This window comes from Lontra canadensis, unplaced genomic scaffold, assembly GCF_010015895.1.
Source record: "Lontra canadensis isolate GAN:19392208 unplaced genomic scaffold, GSC_riverotter_1.0 scaffold13, whole genome shotgun sequence".
In the NCBI taxonomy this organism is placed as follows: domain Eukaryota; kingdom Metazoa; phylum Chordata; class Mammalia; order Carnivora; family Mustelidae; genus Lontra; species Lontra canadensis.
Window position 1 is genome coordinate 27935907 of NW_022631007.1, and position 15990 is coordinate 27951896.

At 33.8% G+C, this 15990-nt stretch overlaps 1 protein-coding gene across 15 annotated transcripts in view; it reads right to left on the bottom strand.

Moving 5' to 3' along the window:
• The window catches only part of BAZ2B (bromodomain adjacent to zinc finger domain 2B), a 303077-nt gene that overhangs the window by 102969 nt on the left and 184118 nt on the right, over nucleotides 1-15990 (bottom strand). For 10 of the 15 annotated variants that reach the window (XM_032857888.1, XM_032857900.1, XM_032857892.1 and 7 more), the window contains 5 exons: nucleotides 15217-15405; nucleotides 10900-11067; nucleotides 9759-9952; nucleotides 1553-1750; nucleotides 854-1249 (listed from right to left, as the gene is read on the bottom strand). In XM_032857888.1, the coding sequence (XP_032713779.1) occupies nucleotides 854-1249; nucleotides 1553-1750; nucleotides 9759-9952; nucleotides 10900-11067; nucleotides 15217-15405 (1145 nt within the window). The remainder of the gene's footprint in view (nucleotides 1-853; nucleotides 1250-1552; nucleotides 1751-9758; nucleotides 9953-10899; nucleotides 11068-15216; nucleotides 15406-15990) is intronic. The other 5 variants (XM_032857899.1, XM_032857885.1, XM_032857895.1 and 2 more) reach the window with 3 other exon arrangements.

The window sequence follows — 15990 nt, forward strand, 5'->3', positions numbered from 1 at the left end:
ATGGGCATTATAATATTAGTAGTAGGTACAGATGTTAGTGTCCAATGAGTAAATGCATGTTCAGCACTTAAAACAATAGCTGGCAAACAGCAGGAGCTGTACAAGTATTATCTAATGATTAGGAGGCCTAATGATAATTTTTGTAATCAATAGACAGGATACTGTGTTCAAACATAATATATTTTCTCTACTTAGATTGGTTCTAGAATAAAAGGCACTGGTCATTTAATTACTAGAATTCTACTGGACATATGAATGTAGACTATGTAATAATACAAAATCAATAGCAAGAAAATAAAGAGAAGGAAAATTTTCTCTGATTAGTGGTTCTGGTATTTGTATAAATAAAATACCTCAAACTATTTTGTATTTCATATAATTTGTTAAAAACAGCAAAGGAAATCTCTAACATAAATAAATAAATCCTTAAAAAAAGTCTTTAAGAAAAGGGCGGGGCACCTGGGTGACTCAGTTAGTTGACAGGTCTGACTCTTGGTTTTGGCTCAGGTCATGATCTCAAGGGTAGTGAGATTGAGCCTGGAGTTGGGACACTGATCTTAAACAAAAGTAATTGTGAAGTATATCTTATTCAAACATATTGCTCCCCTTACTACTAAATCATTACACCTGGGGAAAAAAATGATATGACTGTGTTGCCAAAAATATACTAAGCAGATATATATGTAAATATAAAATCAGGGAAATCTAGTTTTCTGATGTGCAAATTCTATTCCTGGTAGCTAATGAAGTATGGAAATAAGAGTAGAATTTAATTTAAACTTGTATATTGTAAGACTATATAAGAGCTCTTTCTCTAATGATAAAATTCTTCTATAAATAATTTTTCACTCACCCGTTTGGATCGCATTTCACTGGTCAAAGGACTAGATTCTTCAGAGGTATTTTTATTCCCTGCTTTAAGTACATCGGGAGAAGGAACTATGAGTTTCATGTAAGTTTCCTTTTTGGCTTGATTTACCAAAGATAAAGGTTTCACATTGGACACCAATCCCGTAGACTGTATTACACTTGTGTGTTTGTTCACAGATTCCTCCTTTGCCTGAGAGCTTTGGAAAATAAATGGAAGCTGCTGTGACAAAACCTGAGGCTGCTTCTGCTGGGATTGGAATGATGAGTGAGTCTGGGATTCAGACACAAGAGGTAATGGCTGGTGTATTCTTTTTTCCTGGGCTTTTTCAGTTGCTTTCTGTCCATCTGCTTTTGGGTCTGAAATACCATGTAATAGCACCTGTAAATAAAAATAAAAAGGAGACTTCTCAATATCTATTAAAACAAAGAATATCAAGCAGTAAAACTTGGGAGAAAAAAGGGTACTCTAAAAAGTGCTAATGATTTATAATAGTTATATAAAGCTCACTAAAAAGTATACCAAATGTCCCTTTAAAAATGTTTCTCCATCTCCTTTCTTGTGCAAATGTTAAGAACTAAGGACATGATTACCTTTAAACTTAATAGACTTTGAGAGTCAAGATAAACCAGTTAATTCCTGAAAAGGAAGACTATGTGGATACTGCCAATAAATTATTTATACCTGGTTGTTACTTTTATGTTGTGCTTCACTCTCTGAATCAGAATCATCTTCACTTTCTTCAATACTTTGATCTTCTTCTTCATCTTCCTCTAGATCATCTGAATCACTACTACTAATGCCTTCACTTGAGGTGTCTGATGACGTGCCCGAATCACTATCACTGTTGCTAGAACTTTCCATAGTTTTCTTCCTTGGTTTCTGGATAAAGACAAGTTTTTGGCAAGACTTTATTTTCGGAAAAATTCAAAGTTCAGTAAGAACTTCAAGTTCAAGCAAGTTTTAATTTTCAAGTGATATTTCCATCTCAAAATGTCATTTTAGAAAAAAGAGAAAAGTCACACGTTGTACGGGTAATTATTCAACAAACAGATCCAATTAACTTATATGATAGGAATTCTCCAATAAAAAGTACAAGCTCTATTATGTACAGAACATTAGAAACATTAATATAGTATATATGTTGATCTATTCATGTGACTTCCATGCTTCAAAATGTATGGCAGACTAAAAAGAGCAATTTACGGAATGATAGTTCCAGTTATGATAAACGTTATAGACACTGAAGTTCTATATTTAAGTTTAGTCTTCTTTTTATGTGGATAGTGAGTCAATAACCAAATATTTACATATAACATACCAAACACACCTTCTAGGTGCTGGACAACAATGATATCTAAGACAGAGTCCTTGCCTTCAAGAAACTTATATTCTAGTGCAGGTGGTGGTAGAGTAGACAAATGACTAATATGAAAGCAAACAATTTCATATGTAATAAGTACTGGAGAGAAGATAAAATAAGTAGCAAAAGACTTAAGGGCTGCTTTAGTAATGAATTTAATTTTTTTATATTTTACTTAAGGAAAGATAGAAAATATGATAAAGAGAGATATTAATTTCTGCAATATTTAAGGCTCTACAGGAAAAAGAAAATCCAAAATTGGTAGAAAGTGACATTGGGTCACATTAAATTAAAAAAAAAAAACACTTTTGTGTTTAAATAACAGACAGTAGTAGGGGTGGCTGTGTGGTTCAGTCAGTCAAGCCTCCGAATCTGATTTTGGGTGAGGTCATGATCTCAGGGTCATGAGATCAAACCCTGAGTGCAGCTCCTCACTTAGTGGAAAGTCTGCTTGAGATTCTCACTCTCCCTCTGCCTCCTCCCCCTCTCTTCTAACTACATAAATAAATCATAAAAAAAAAAAAAAATTAGACCATGGTAGTGGGTAAAAAGGAGGAAAAATCATTAGATGGAATTATGACTAAATAAATATATAACAATGGAAAAGTTAAAACTCTGCCAATAGGAAGACTAAAAGGGAGAAATACTGACATGATGGAGCAATAAGATTGAGTATAATCCAAAGTTACATAGGAACATTTCAATAGGATTCACTGACAGATAAAGAACAAAATATAGAAAAAGCAGCAATAAATTACAAAAGCAACGAGTTACAAAAGTTATGGTCTTAACAGAAATACGGCCTGTCATGACTAATGAGTTGGGGATGAAAGACGTTAATACACTTCTACAAAAAGGAGCCAACTTGAAGTGATAGTTATTGATTTCAAATTAGGACTATTTCCTTTGTGTTTTCTGAAGTTTGATTTAAATGAAATGAAATGCATATGAGTGAAGAGAATCAGTCCTGTTTTATTCTCCTTGCAATGGTAACCCGTGTTAACTGTTCCAAACTAGCAACCATAATGTTTCCTCCAGAGACACACCCTTCAATAAGCCAGATTAATAGTAACCATCATTCCTGGAACTATGTATCTTTCCTTCACAGTAAAGCAGAGTGATGAGAAACTGACTGGGAATAGTGTGGGTATCACAGGATGAAAAAGACCAAAGTAGAGATTATAGAGAAACAATAGTAACAATATACTATTACTATAATAATAAAATACTAACAATATAATAACATTAAGCCTACCATTTATTTGGCAGAGAAAAATCTCCTTCATTGTAACCAAAATCTGTTGTGGGTTTCTAAGCATGTATAGCAAGATTATGAAAATCATGAAGAGTCAAAATAGAAGTTACCACTCTGGGTTTTAATAGAGGTTAATAGAGGAGTGGAACATTTTCAAAGTCGAAGAGTTGTCCCCCCCCCCCCCCCCCCCCCTGCCCCCAACAGGCTGTGTGTATATTTTTGTCTGTGATGTACTTTAATTTAAATATCTACCTTTATTGTAAATATGCATGCATTGTATATGAGGGAAATCGCCTTAATCATTGATTTTCAATGCACACTACTAAGATAGCAACCCCAGGAGGAATTATCAAAATTAAACAAAGAACATTTTTTCAAACTACTCATAAAAAGGGTTACCTAAGCAATCAATGTTTTAATTTAAAAAGACTTTAAGGGGCACCTGAGTGGCTCAATTGGTTAAGCATCTATTTGTGATTTTGGCTCAGGGGGTAATCTCATGGGTCATGGGAATGAGCCCCAAGTCAGGCTCCATGCTCAGTGGTGAGTCTGCTTGAGATTCTCTCTCCCTTTCTCCCTCTGCTCTTCCCTCCACTTGCAAGCTCTGTCTCTCTTTAATACAAATAAATCTTTTAAAAAATAAATTAATAAAAATAAAAATGAAAAGCTTTAAAACTGAAAAATACTGGGTGAAAAAAAAAAGTATGATTTTTCCCCTTAGTTCCAATGTCCCTCATCTCCATTTTACTTGAAACCTACTATTACAAATTCATGCCTGATAATGTATTATTCAAAGGTGTTCTTTTTCTGGAAATTAAGGTTCTAAAATCTCTTATTTTGATAACCAGTCTTTTTCTAGTGTCATTTCAACATACATGTCTATAGACACAATCATGGTATCTGAGAATCCACCTTTTACATAATTAAAGAGGTACCTATGTACATTTTTAGTCCCTGCTACACGAAATATTTTTTCCTTTAACAGCACTGATTTTATTTAGAAATGTCAGTGTAGATTTCTTATCAGAACTAAGGACAGGATCTATTTCATATGCATGCCTCTGAAATCTTGCTCAATGCCTAATACACTGTGAAGGCAGTGGGGATTTCAGATCTTACTAGATTTTAGCACTATTTCTAAGAGGTACATCCATCCCCAAACAGCAGAATACACATTATTTCAAGTACACATGGAACATTCTCCAGAACAGATAACATGTTAGGCCACAGAATAAGTCTCAATAAATTCAGGAAAACTGAAATTATATCATGCATCTTTTCCAAGCCACAACAGTAGGAAATTAGAAATCAAACACAAGAAAAAAATGGGAAAACACACAATTACATGGAGGCTAAATAACACACTAGTAAACAATGAATGGATCAACCAAGAAATAACAAAGGAAATAAAAAGATAAATGGAGATAAATGAAAAGACAGCAATCCCAAATCTTTAAGATGAAGCAAAATCTGTTCAAGAGGAAAGTTTGTAGCAATACAGGTATACCTAAAGAAAGAAGGAAAATCTCATATAAACAACCAAACCTTACATCAAAAGAAATTAGAAGAAGAAGAACCAACAAAGCTCAAAGTCAGTAAAAGAATGAAAATAATAAAGATAAGAGCAGAAATAAATGAAATAGCAACTAAAATAATAATAGATCAGATCAATGAAACCAGGAGCTGGTTCTTTGAAAAGATAAGTAAAACTGATAAAACTTTAAGCCAGACTCATCAAGGAAATAAGAGAGGACTCAATTAAGTAAAATCGGAAATAAAGGATGATAAATAACAACTAACACCACAGAAATACAAAGATTATAAAAGAATACTATGAAAAATTATATACCAACAAACTGGACAACCCAGAAGAAATGGATAAATTCCCAGACACATATAATCTTACAAAACTGAATCAGGAAGAAATAGAAAATGTGAAGAGACCTAATTAATAGCAATAAAATTGAGTCAATAATCAAAAACTCGAATGGAGTTTCCTCAAAAAGTTGAAAATAGAGCTACCCTATGACCCAGAAATTGCACTACTGGGCATTTAACCTAAAGATACAAATGTAGTGATCTGAAAGGGCATGTGCACCCAACTGTATACAGCAGCAATGTCCACAATAGCCAAACTATGGAAAGAGCCTAGATGTCCATCAAAAGATGAATGGATAAAGAAGTTGTGGTATATATACACAATGGAATACTATGCAGCTGTCAAAACCCCCCAAATCTTGCAATTTGCAACAATGTGGATGGAACTAGAGGGTATTATGCTAAGCAAAATAAGTCAATCAGAGAAAGACAATTATCATATGATCTCACTGATATGAGGAATGTGAGAAACAAGGCAGAGGATCATACGGAAAGTGGGGGAAAAAGTGAAACAAGATGGGACCAGGTAGGAAGACAAACCATAAGAGACAAACCATAAGAGACTGAGGGTTGTTGGAGGGGATGGGGGGGGGTCGGGGGATGGGGTAACTGGGTGATGGACATTGGGGAGGGTATGTGCTATGGTGAATGCTGTGAATTGTGTTAAGATGGATGATTCACAGACCTGTACCCCTGAAGCAAATAACACATTATGTGTTTAAAAAAAAAAAAAATCTCCCAACAAACAAAAGTCCAAGACATGATGGCTTCACAGGTGAATTCTACCGAACATTTAAGAAGAATTAATACCTATTTTTCATGCAACACTACATCAAAAACTAATGATACACTGTATGATGACTAACATAATATAATAAAAAGTAATAAAAATAGAGAAAGAAAGAAAGAAAGAAAGAAGAGTTAATAAGTGTTCTTTCAGGGCGCCTGGGTGGGTCAGTGGGTTAAAGCCTCTGCCTTCGGCTCGGGTCATGGTCCCAGGGTCCTGGGATCAAGCCCCCCATCGGGCTCTCTGCTTGGTGGGGAGCCTGCTTCCCCTTCTCTCTCTGCCTGACTCTCTGCCTACTTGTGATCTCTCTCTCTGTCAAATAAATAAATCTAAACAAACAAAAAAAGTTCATTTAAAAAAAGAAAAAATAAGTGTTCTTTCAAATTCTTCCAAAAATTAGAAGAGGAAGTAAAGCTTTGAAATTCATTGTGTGAGACCAACATTACCCTGCTACCAAAGCCAGGTAAAGACACTACAAAACACACACACACACACACACACACACACACACACACACACACTATGGGTCAATATCTCTGATGAACATAGATGCAAAAATCAACAAAATATTAGCAAACTGAATAAAAAAAGTCACTCACCACAATCAATTGGGATTTATTCCAGAAATGTAAGGGTAATACAATGTTCACAAAGCAATCAATGTGCTACATCACATTGATAACAGAAAGGATAAAAACCATATGATTATCTCAAAAGATTTATAAAATTCATACAACATCCATTCATGATAAAAACCTTCAACAAAATAGGTTTACAGGGACCATATCACAACATAATAAATGCCATATATAAAAAATCCACGGCTAGTATCATACTCAATGGTGAAAAAGTAAGAGCTTTTCCTCTAAGATTGGGAACAAGATAAGGCTGTCCACTCTCATCACTTTTATTTAACATTGTATTGGAAGTCCTAGCCACAGCAATCACATAAGAAAAAAAATACATAAGAGGCATCCAAATTGATAAGGAAGAAGTAAAACTTCCACTATTTGCAGATGACATGATATTATACATAGAAAACCCTAAACACTTCACCAAAAAACTACTAGAACTAATTAATGAATTCAGTAGAGTTGCAAGATACAAAACTAATCTACAGAAAACTGCTGTATTTCTACACACTAATAGTGAAGTAGCAGGAAGAGAAATTAAGAAAACAACCCCTTTTACGATTGCACCAAAAATAATAAAATACCCAGGAATAAACTAAGGAGGTAAAAGACCTGTACTCTGAAAACTACAAAACACTGATGAAAGAAATTGAAGATGACACAAACAAATGGAAAGATATTCCATGCTCAAATACTGAAAGAACCAATACTGTTAAATGTCCATACTACCCAAGCTATCTATAGATTTAATGCAATCTCTATCAAAATACCAACAATATTTTTCATAGAACCAGAACAAATAATACTAAAATTTGTATGGAACCACAAGACTCTGAATAGCCAAACCATTCTTGAAAAAGAACACAACTAGAGGTATCACAATTCCAGATCTCAAGTTCTACTACAAAGCTGTAATAATCAAAACAGTGTGGTACTGCCACAGAAATAGACACACAGATTCAATAGAAAAGAATAGACAGATCAGAGGGGCGCCTGGGTGGCTCAGTGGGTTGGGCCTCTACCTTCGGCTCAGGTTGTGATCTCAGGGTCCTGGGATCGAGTCCCGCATCAGGCTCTCTGCGGGGAGTCTGCTTCCTCCTCTCTCTCTCTCTGCCTGCCTCTCTGCCTACTTGTGATCTCTCTGTGTCAAATAAATAAATAAAATCTTTAAAATAAAGAAGAATAGAAAGATCAGAAATACTCAGACTTTTAGGGTCAACTGATCTACAACAAAGGAGGCAAGTAAAGGCAATGGGGAAGAGACAGACCCCTTGATATTATAACTGAGATGGTGAAGAAAATGATGTGCGCGGACTCTGCTCCCCCAGAAAACCAGGCCTTCAATGTGGTTTTTATAGAATTTAGAGATGTTTTTATAGAATTTATTATCTTTGTTCCCAAAATGTTTGCGGTTGATACTAGGATTTTAAATAAAAATAAAACAAGACTCCTAGCTCAAGAAGAAATTACAAATGAGAGCAGACCAAATTCGTAAATATGGGTGCACTTACGAGAAAGTCTGGATATAATACTGGAGGTATCTTAGCTTACCTGCTCGTATGCATGAAACCCAGACTCTGTGGAGGCCTACATTTAATAAAATGGAAATGTCACAGCTTCTCTGGCATGATATGGAAGAGGAAATCTAAAGGCTCAGAATGCCCAGAATATCGGAGTGAATTTATCATCTGCAATTTGCATATCCACCCTACTCCTGATAATACCTTTTCAATGGCAGACAAATCTAGTCGGAAGGCAGAAAGCACATCAGCTATTTGAACCGGGAGATTTTATGATGTAGAATTATTAACTAGTAGCAGAATATGAATACTACTAAGAGAGATAAAGAGACCTCTAAAGAATACTGAAATAGCAGATGTAGGGAACAGCCACTTCCTGGAGGGCAGAGGTAGAGTAGTAAAATAAAGGTAAACTTGGAAGAGGGCCTCTATCTTCCAATCTCATTCACCCAAGGCTGAACTCAGACTTTGGAGATGATGTGGCTGTTGCCCACTGGATGGCAGAAAAGCTCACTGAGGTGTCATAGGTCAAGGCTGGCAAATAGGAAACATGCCTGCTGGAGTGCCAGGAAAAGTTTCTGGAAACCTCCTCACTGGGTGCCACTAAAATTAGCTAGAAAGCCACCCACTGGCATCCAGCAAAACTTACTACTAAGGTGCTTGCTGGGATGCCCATGAGACCCACTAGGTGGTGTATACTACTAGGTCTCCTAAACAGAGACCACAGAGAAGCTGCCAGCTGGGCTGAAAGCTACTCACTGGCAGCCACAGCATGAGAGCAAGAAGAAAACATTGGAACCAGTAACAGCCTTTCTTTTTCCAGGGTTTCTCTAACACCCTCTGCTGACAAGCTCTAACTGCGCCAACTGGTCAAGCAGAGGAAGGTGAGAGGTATAAACTGATAACCTGACAGTTGGAGATATAATTAAATAAAATGGGCCAAGAGGTGACAACTCTTGAAAATGAATAATGGGTACACAGGATTATTATTATTCTGTCTATTCTATAGATTTTAAATTTCCCATAATAAAATGTTTTCTCATTTTTGTTTTCCTAAAAACATAGGCTCTGGGGTCAACCCACTTGGACTTCAAATCCTGTCCACTTACTGGCCAACTATTTTGAGGCTCAGTTTCTCCATTTATAATAACAATACCTAGCTAATTAGGGGTATGAGAGGATTAAAATAGCTATTATATGCAAATCAATTAGAGTAGAGCTGTTGTGTTTAGTTCTCCACAAATCTTAGCTATTATTACTATTTGTATTATTTACACTGGTGCTAACAGTTGTAATTTTTAAGAATCCTAATATTAGTACCAAACTATAAAAATAAGCATCTGTAAAATAGGAGTGGTAATTCATAAGAAATTGTTCCATAGATTCAGGTAGTTTGAAGCTTGGAATGCTTACATAAAGATCTGTTACATATTCGTTCTGGAAGGAATAACTTACCTTATCTTTTATTTTGTCAGCTCTAGCATCCAAAGGCTGGTTTTTGTTTTGTTCCTGATTACATTTTCGATTTCCTCCACCTGAGCTTAGACTTTTAGTTTGTCCCACAGAACTTGAAGGAGTAGTGGATAATACAGGTGTGTTGATACCAGATACAGATGATGTACTGTTTCCATTTATTGACCCATTTACACCTTGAAAATAAAAACAAACATGTTTATCTAAGAGAATATTACTCAGTCATAAAGAAGGTATGAAGTAATGATATATGCTATATATATAATATGAATGACTCTCTAAAACATCATGCTAAGAAAGTCAGTCATCATGAAAGAAGTCAGACACAAAAAGTCATGTACTGTATGAAATATTCATAATAAATCCACAGAGAGAGTGCATAGGCTAGTGATGGCCAGAGACTGAGAGAAGAATGGGGAGAAATTGCTTAAGGGGTATGGAGTTTCCTTTTGGCATGATGAAATGTTTTGTAACTTTACAGAGGTGGAAGTTGTTCAACACTGCGTGCATTAAATGCCACTGAACTGTTCACTTTAAAATGGTAATTTTATATTTTTCTGAATTTCACTTCCATTAAAATAATGTTTAGAAATATAATTAAATGCAAACATTTTTCTTTTCAGAGCAAACTCACCAAAAGCTCTTACCCAAGTGAGAAATGATAATGATAATAATAAACCATCCAAAATGCTATTATGATTTGCAAATGCTATTTTAACAGGTTATAAACTGCAGAAATATTAATGATCACTTAAAAGAAAAAAGGAGTACTTGGATCTTAGTTTTGATGAATTTAGTGCTTAATTACAGAAGTAAATCTTATGCTGGATTATACAAAGGAGGTAAAGAGATACAGAGGAAAAAGCAGTGGAGTTGGGAGTTAGAAGGCCAGGTTCAAATCCTGCCTATGCCACACTGACATGCAAGCTGTCCTCAAATCACTTACTCTTGATGTGAAATGAAGATACTTCCAATCTCTCAGAGTTATTGTTAAGGAGTAAGCAAGCCATTGTGAAAAAGTGTCTAGTACACTGTTATATAAAGTTATTAAACCTAAACTCTACTGAAAACAGGTATTGGAATGGAGGATTTGTAAAACATCACTTAAGTTAACAAGGAATACCTTTTTCAGGACCATTTCTATTACTTTTTCCTGAAGTTCTTGAATGGAATGAAGAAGAATCATGATTCTGGGCTGGAGGAGCAAACAGTGGTGGAATTCCCAGTAATGGTGGAAAGAAGGTTGCCCCTGTACGACTATGAACATCTGCTGTTCGCCACCATTCTGCACCTCAAAACCAAACATCAAACAAACAAGCAAAAAATACTTGAATTAACTTTCTAGTTAATGTAACAATGCTTTTCATATTTTAATCCTGGAAAAAAATACCAAGTTTCATTTTGGAACAGAACAGCTGAATTATACACAGTTCTGATCATCTAACTGTAAGACAGCTTATTAGATGTTACATACTCATCACTCCTCTCATTAAGAAAGTATCCAAGGTTCTTCACTTGGCAGCTTCCTTTAACTCAAGTTTATGAAGAATAAAGGTAGTCTATGGTTTTAAAAATAAAATGGAAAACTTGGAAAAAGTAAAGAACTGTGTGACTGCTTGATAACTTATACCATAATTGTTCCAAGTTAGTAAAGAAATAATATTTAAGAATGTACTAATGTATTTTAAAACCTTAGAATTTATGGTTGTACCATTTACAGCCTATGTTAAGAATTTCCTCAAATTATATACAATTTAAATCTGGGTCTGATAAATCATAAATAATAATACCAAAACTGCTACTGTAAACCAGTATACCTCAAGTTCATTTATGAAAGAAGATATTCTATACTTAATTAAAAACATAAAGATAGCAAAAGCAGTGTTTTTTTCTGTCTCAGGTATTCAAAGATTTCCAAAATAAGTCATATTAAAATATAAAAGTTCTACAAAATTCTTCCCCATAAAGTTAATAAGGAAAGCTTGGAGTTTGTTTATATTTTCTTTCATAAATTATAGCTAACAATGGTTGTTTTATCAATGTAAAATGGATCAATGGTAGAAAATCATCAAATGCAATTTAGATGTTCAAACAATGGCTCTTAGTTGAAACTCTTAGAAAAGGAGAGAAGCCAAATTTTATAGAATACATTTATCAAAAAGGGTGAAGATTAAAAAGATATTTGAAAATAATCCAAAAGAACGTCTTATATTGCCCCATTTAAAATCTCAGAAATAATCTTTGCTACTTGGCTAACCTGCCAGATTACCAAATCATTTATGACCTTTCAGGCTAATCTTCTAAGAGATGTGCTATATTTTTCATTGATTGTAACCAACACGAGGAAATTAGAGAAAAGAAACTGAATAATATAGTATGGGAAAAATTCAATTTTGTCAGTTTATTGTATGATCTTTAAATCTTTTCTAGGAATATCGCTTCATTAAAAACAGAATGTAAAGATATGCACCTTCATTATCTAATGGCAAAATCTGTTTTCTTCAAAAAGTGAAATGTTCATGGTGGCTGCTATTCTAAAAGGTCTAAAAACAGTGTAAGCAGAAAATTGCAAAAGCTATTCTTCTGCACTGCAGGAAGGCAATGCTAGTGAAATGACACCAATGCATATTTAGCAGTGCCTGAATGATGGGAACTGAACCAAGAATAACTATACAAAAGCATTAATCATTTATCCCTGTTTAGATGAAAGAAGTGTATTTAGGTGGGAAGGAAAACTGTGTATTTTGGACTTGTATCAGCTCAGTTGGAATCTGTTCTTATTTATAGGTTTGAAACCTAGGTTCCAAATTGCTAATAAAAAGGGACTGAGGTTTCCTAAAGATATTTACATTATTTAATACAGAGTCTATAATTAAAGCATTACAGCTGAATGTATAGACTTCATAAACAGCCTACAAGTTGGTAAGGCAATCTAAGTATAATAAGATTCAAATATTTTAGATATAAAATATGCTCAGAAATAATGCTCAGAAAAAAGCATAACCATAACACTATACTTTAGAACATCACTATAAATAAGTACACGATGGGGATTAGAAAATAAAAAGTTGGAAAATGTGTATGTTATAAACAAGCTGACACCACAGGTTAAAAAAAAAAAGGTAAATAAAATCAATAAAATAAAAATATGAAAGCGGTAGAGCTTCTGACTACAAACTTTACAAATGTCTAATATTTCATAAGAAATAATATAATTTTTGTTAAATGAAAAGGTTATTTATCTTCCAAGTTTAAGAAAATGAAAACAAACTTAGTCACTCACAAAATAGTTTGTTCATAAAACAAAATATACAAAATAAGGATTACATAAACCAGCATATGATGAGTTTCTAAAGCTACTCAAAGAAGGTAACAGCATATTGGCAATATTAATTATATTCAACTGAAAGAGTCTAATGTTTCAGATGATATTGGGCCTAGAAGATATAGCAGAATTTTTAAATCTTTCATACTTGATGGAGCCAGATGCTTCACAGAAATTCATGGTAATATAATATAAAAATATAATGACCAAAAGTTATAAATACTTTAAAAGAAATTACTGTGAAATACTATTTCAATATAAGATGGAAATAATATTAGACTAATATCCATTAAATAATTTTGCATCTGTTGATTTTATTATCCAAAATGCAGAAAGTACATAAAATTATAAAGTAAGTTATTCTTTATTTAAAATTTCTAGTAATTTCTTTCTTGCATTGTCTTCTTTTAATTTTTAGGTGATTTCAAAAATTTGGCATTTAGATTACCCTTCTGAATAAAGGCAATTGCAGAGAATTTAAATTTAAATTATTATATCCAATCTACAACTTAAACAAATCAGTCTTCTAGGTCTAGGCATAGTGTCTATTTGGTGAAAACAGTATGCTTACATAGACATACTTTCACCATTAAAGACTGTCTTGTCATTGTTTATCCACCTCCTAAAAACTGTAAATAACATATACTATGTCAGTGTATTCCTCAATGCACAGAACATAGCAGATGCTCAAAGAACTTTGTACAATAAATGAATGAGTGAATAATTTAGATAGGCTCAAAAGCAATGGTATAATAACCTATGACAAAATGATTTAAAAAATTTTTAAGACACCCAGTAACTATATTTCTACTATCTATTTTGATTTTTAATCAGAAATCTTATATTTCAGCAAATATCTATCGGATTGATCATCTTGCTAAGCGACCATGTTAGAAACTAGCCTAAATAAATTCCTATTAGTATTTTTAAAACAAATGTTAAGGCTTAGTTTAAGACTTGATTTTAACTTTCTAGTCATATTAACCCTCCCCACCAGCTACTCTCTTCCAGACAACTGAATTAAAAGAGTATGACTCAAGAAACAGTACTTGAAATATACATCTAACCATCTTTCCATTCTGTATATAGTTAAAATGAGATGTTTGTTTCCTTTTGAAGAAGCATGTGATAGTTCATTACCCATTAAAGTGGGAAAGAGGAAGTAATAATAATAACTATTTATGTACTCATTATGTATGCTAAACATTGCACTCAGTACTTATATGGCTTATCTCCTTCAATCTTCACAAGAGCCCTAAGAAGCAGGTTACCATTACTTATCCTCAATTTTTCAGATGAGAAAACTGAGGAAGAGTGGTCAGATTACTTGTTCATGATCACGCAGCTAAAATGTAACACAGTCAGATTTAAATTCAGGTCTATTTGTCTCTAGAATTATGCTCTAATTTGTAAACTATTTTTTATAAGACCAAACCATGCATCCCTTGCTAAAATTTATTAAAGTGAAATCAATCACTGGAAACACATGAACGTTTATACTTTGAAAATAATATAACAAGGAAAATTATAGCATGCTTATCCAATTTAAGCTATAATTGGTGCCTTACTGAGCTCCTGAATTGTCATAATCTGTAGAACTGGGGATAATTCTGGTCTTGCTATAATGCAAATGGTGCAAATTTATAGTTGTTCTGATCAAATATGGAAAAATATAGAATTTAAGAGCCAAGTTCATCTTCCTTGGAAAGTGCAGAGAAGTGAGAATTCAAAAGTATAGAGATATTCATTATAAGAACTGGAGTTTACTTTCCATTGTAAGTTAAATAATTTTTTTAAAAAATCAAAGCTGAGAAAAATTCATCAAGCTCTACACTCATAATATGTATACTTGGCCTAATTAATCACTTTTGTGGCAGATGCCCCTTTCTCTAGTTAAACACTTGCATAGCTGTAATCAACGCTGCCATCTAGCACACATAGTGTGGGGGGTTTTTTTTTGCACATGATAAATAGGACTGAGTCAATTCTTGTACAAGAGTTTCAATATACCAGGCATTAGACTATTCTTTTTGTTCAATTTAATAAACAAATTATTGCTTGAACATTTTCAAGCTTTCCTCCTTTCCTTGAACACTGTTTGTAACAGATGTTTACCTGGAAAAGATGCTAGTTGGGGATGTGCGGCTAAGGCTGTGGGTGTACCAAGTGTCCCCAAACCACCAAATTCTGAATGCCCTGAGCTGGCTGAATGTAGACCAAAGACTGGGTGGCTGACCATTGGGAAGGCACTCGACACTGTGGACAGGTTAAACGGTTGATCCCCAGCTGCTCTGAATAAATGTCCTGGGAGGGAAAAAAACACACTTAAAGTTGTACTATAAAAACAGATGAGATTTATCTGATTTCAGAGTTCATAATGAAAATTTATAGTAATTTCTTATCATAAATTTTTATTTTACATTTTTTTCTTTTTCTATTTCTGCTCTTCAAACCCTACAGAAATATGAAAGTACTCTAAATAAAATGAAAATGAGTGGCATAACCTTATTTACTTTGAATTTGAGATTTGAAAAATAATGTTTTAGGCATAATTGTCACTAATTATAATAATTTGACCCACTGATGTGAATTGAACTTTCTGTTAATACACGTACATTATTATCAATTTTTTTTTACTCATAACAAGGAAAACAAAAGTGTTCTATTAACATAAGGTTGAAAACCAATGAAGTCAGTCCACAATTTGTCACCAAGCCATTACTCAAATTATCACACACTCTGGGCAAAGCATTCCCAGTTCCAAGAGCTAGAAGTGAAGCTATGGTCTCTGTCCAGTAGCTCTCAGGTAAGGAGAGTTGACACCAAAAAGGGATTATATTCTAGCCTAATAAAGCAATATAAAACACAGTATAAAGGTTTAATGAATAA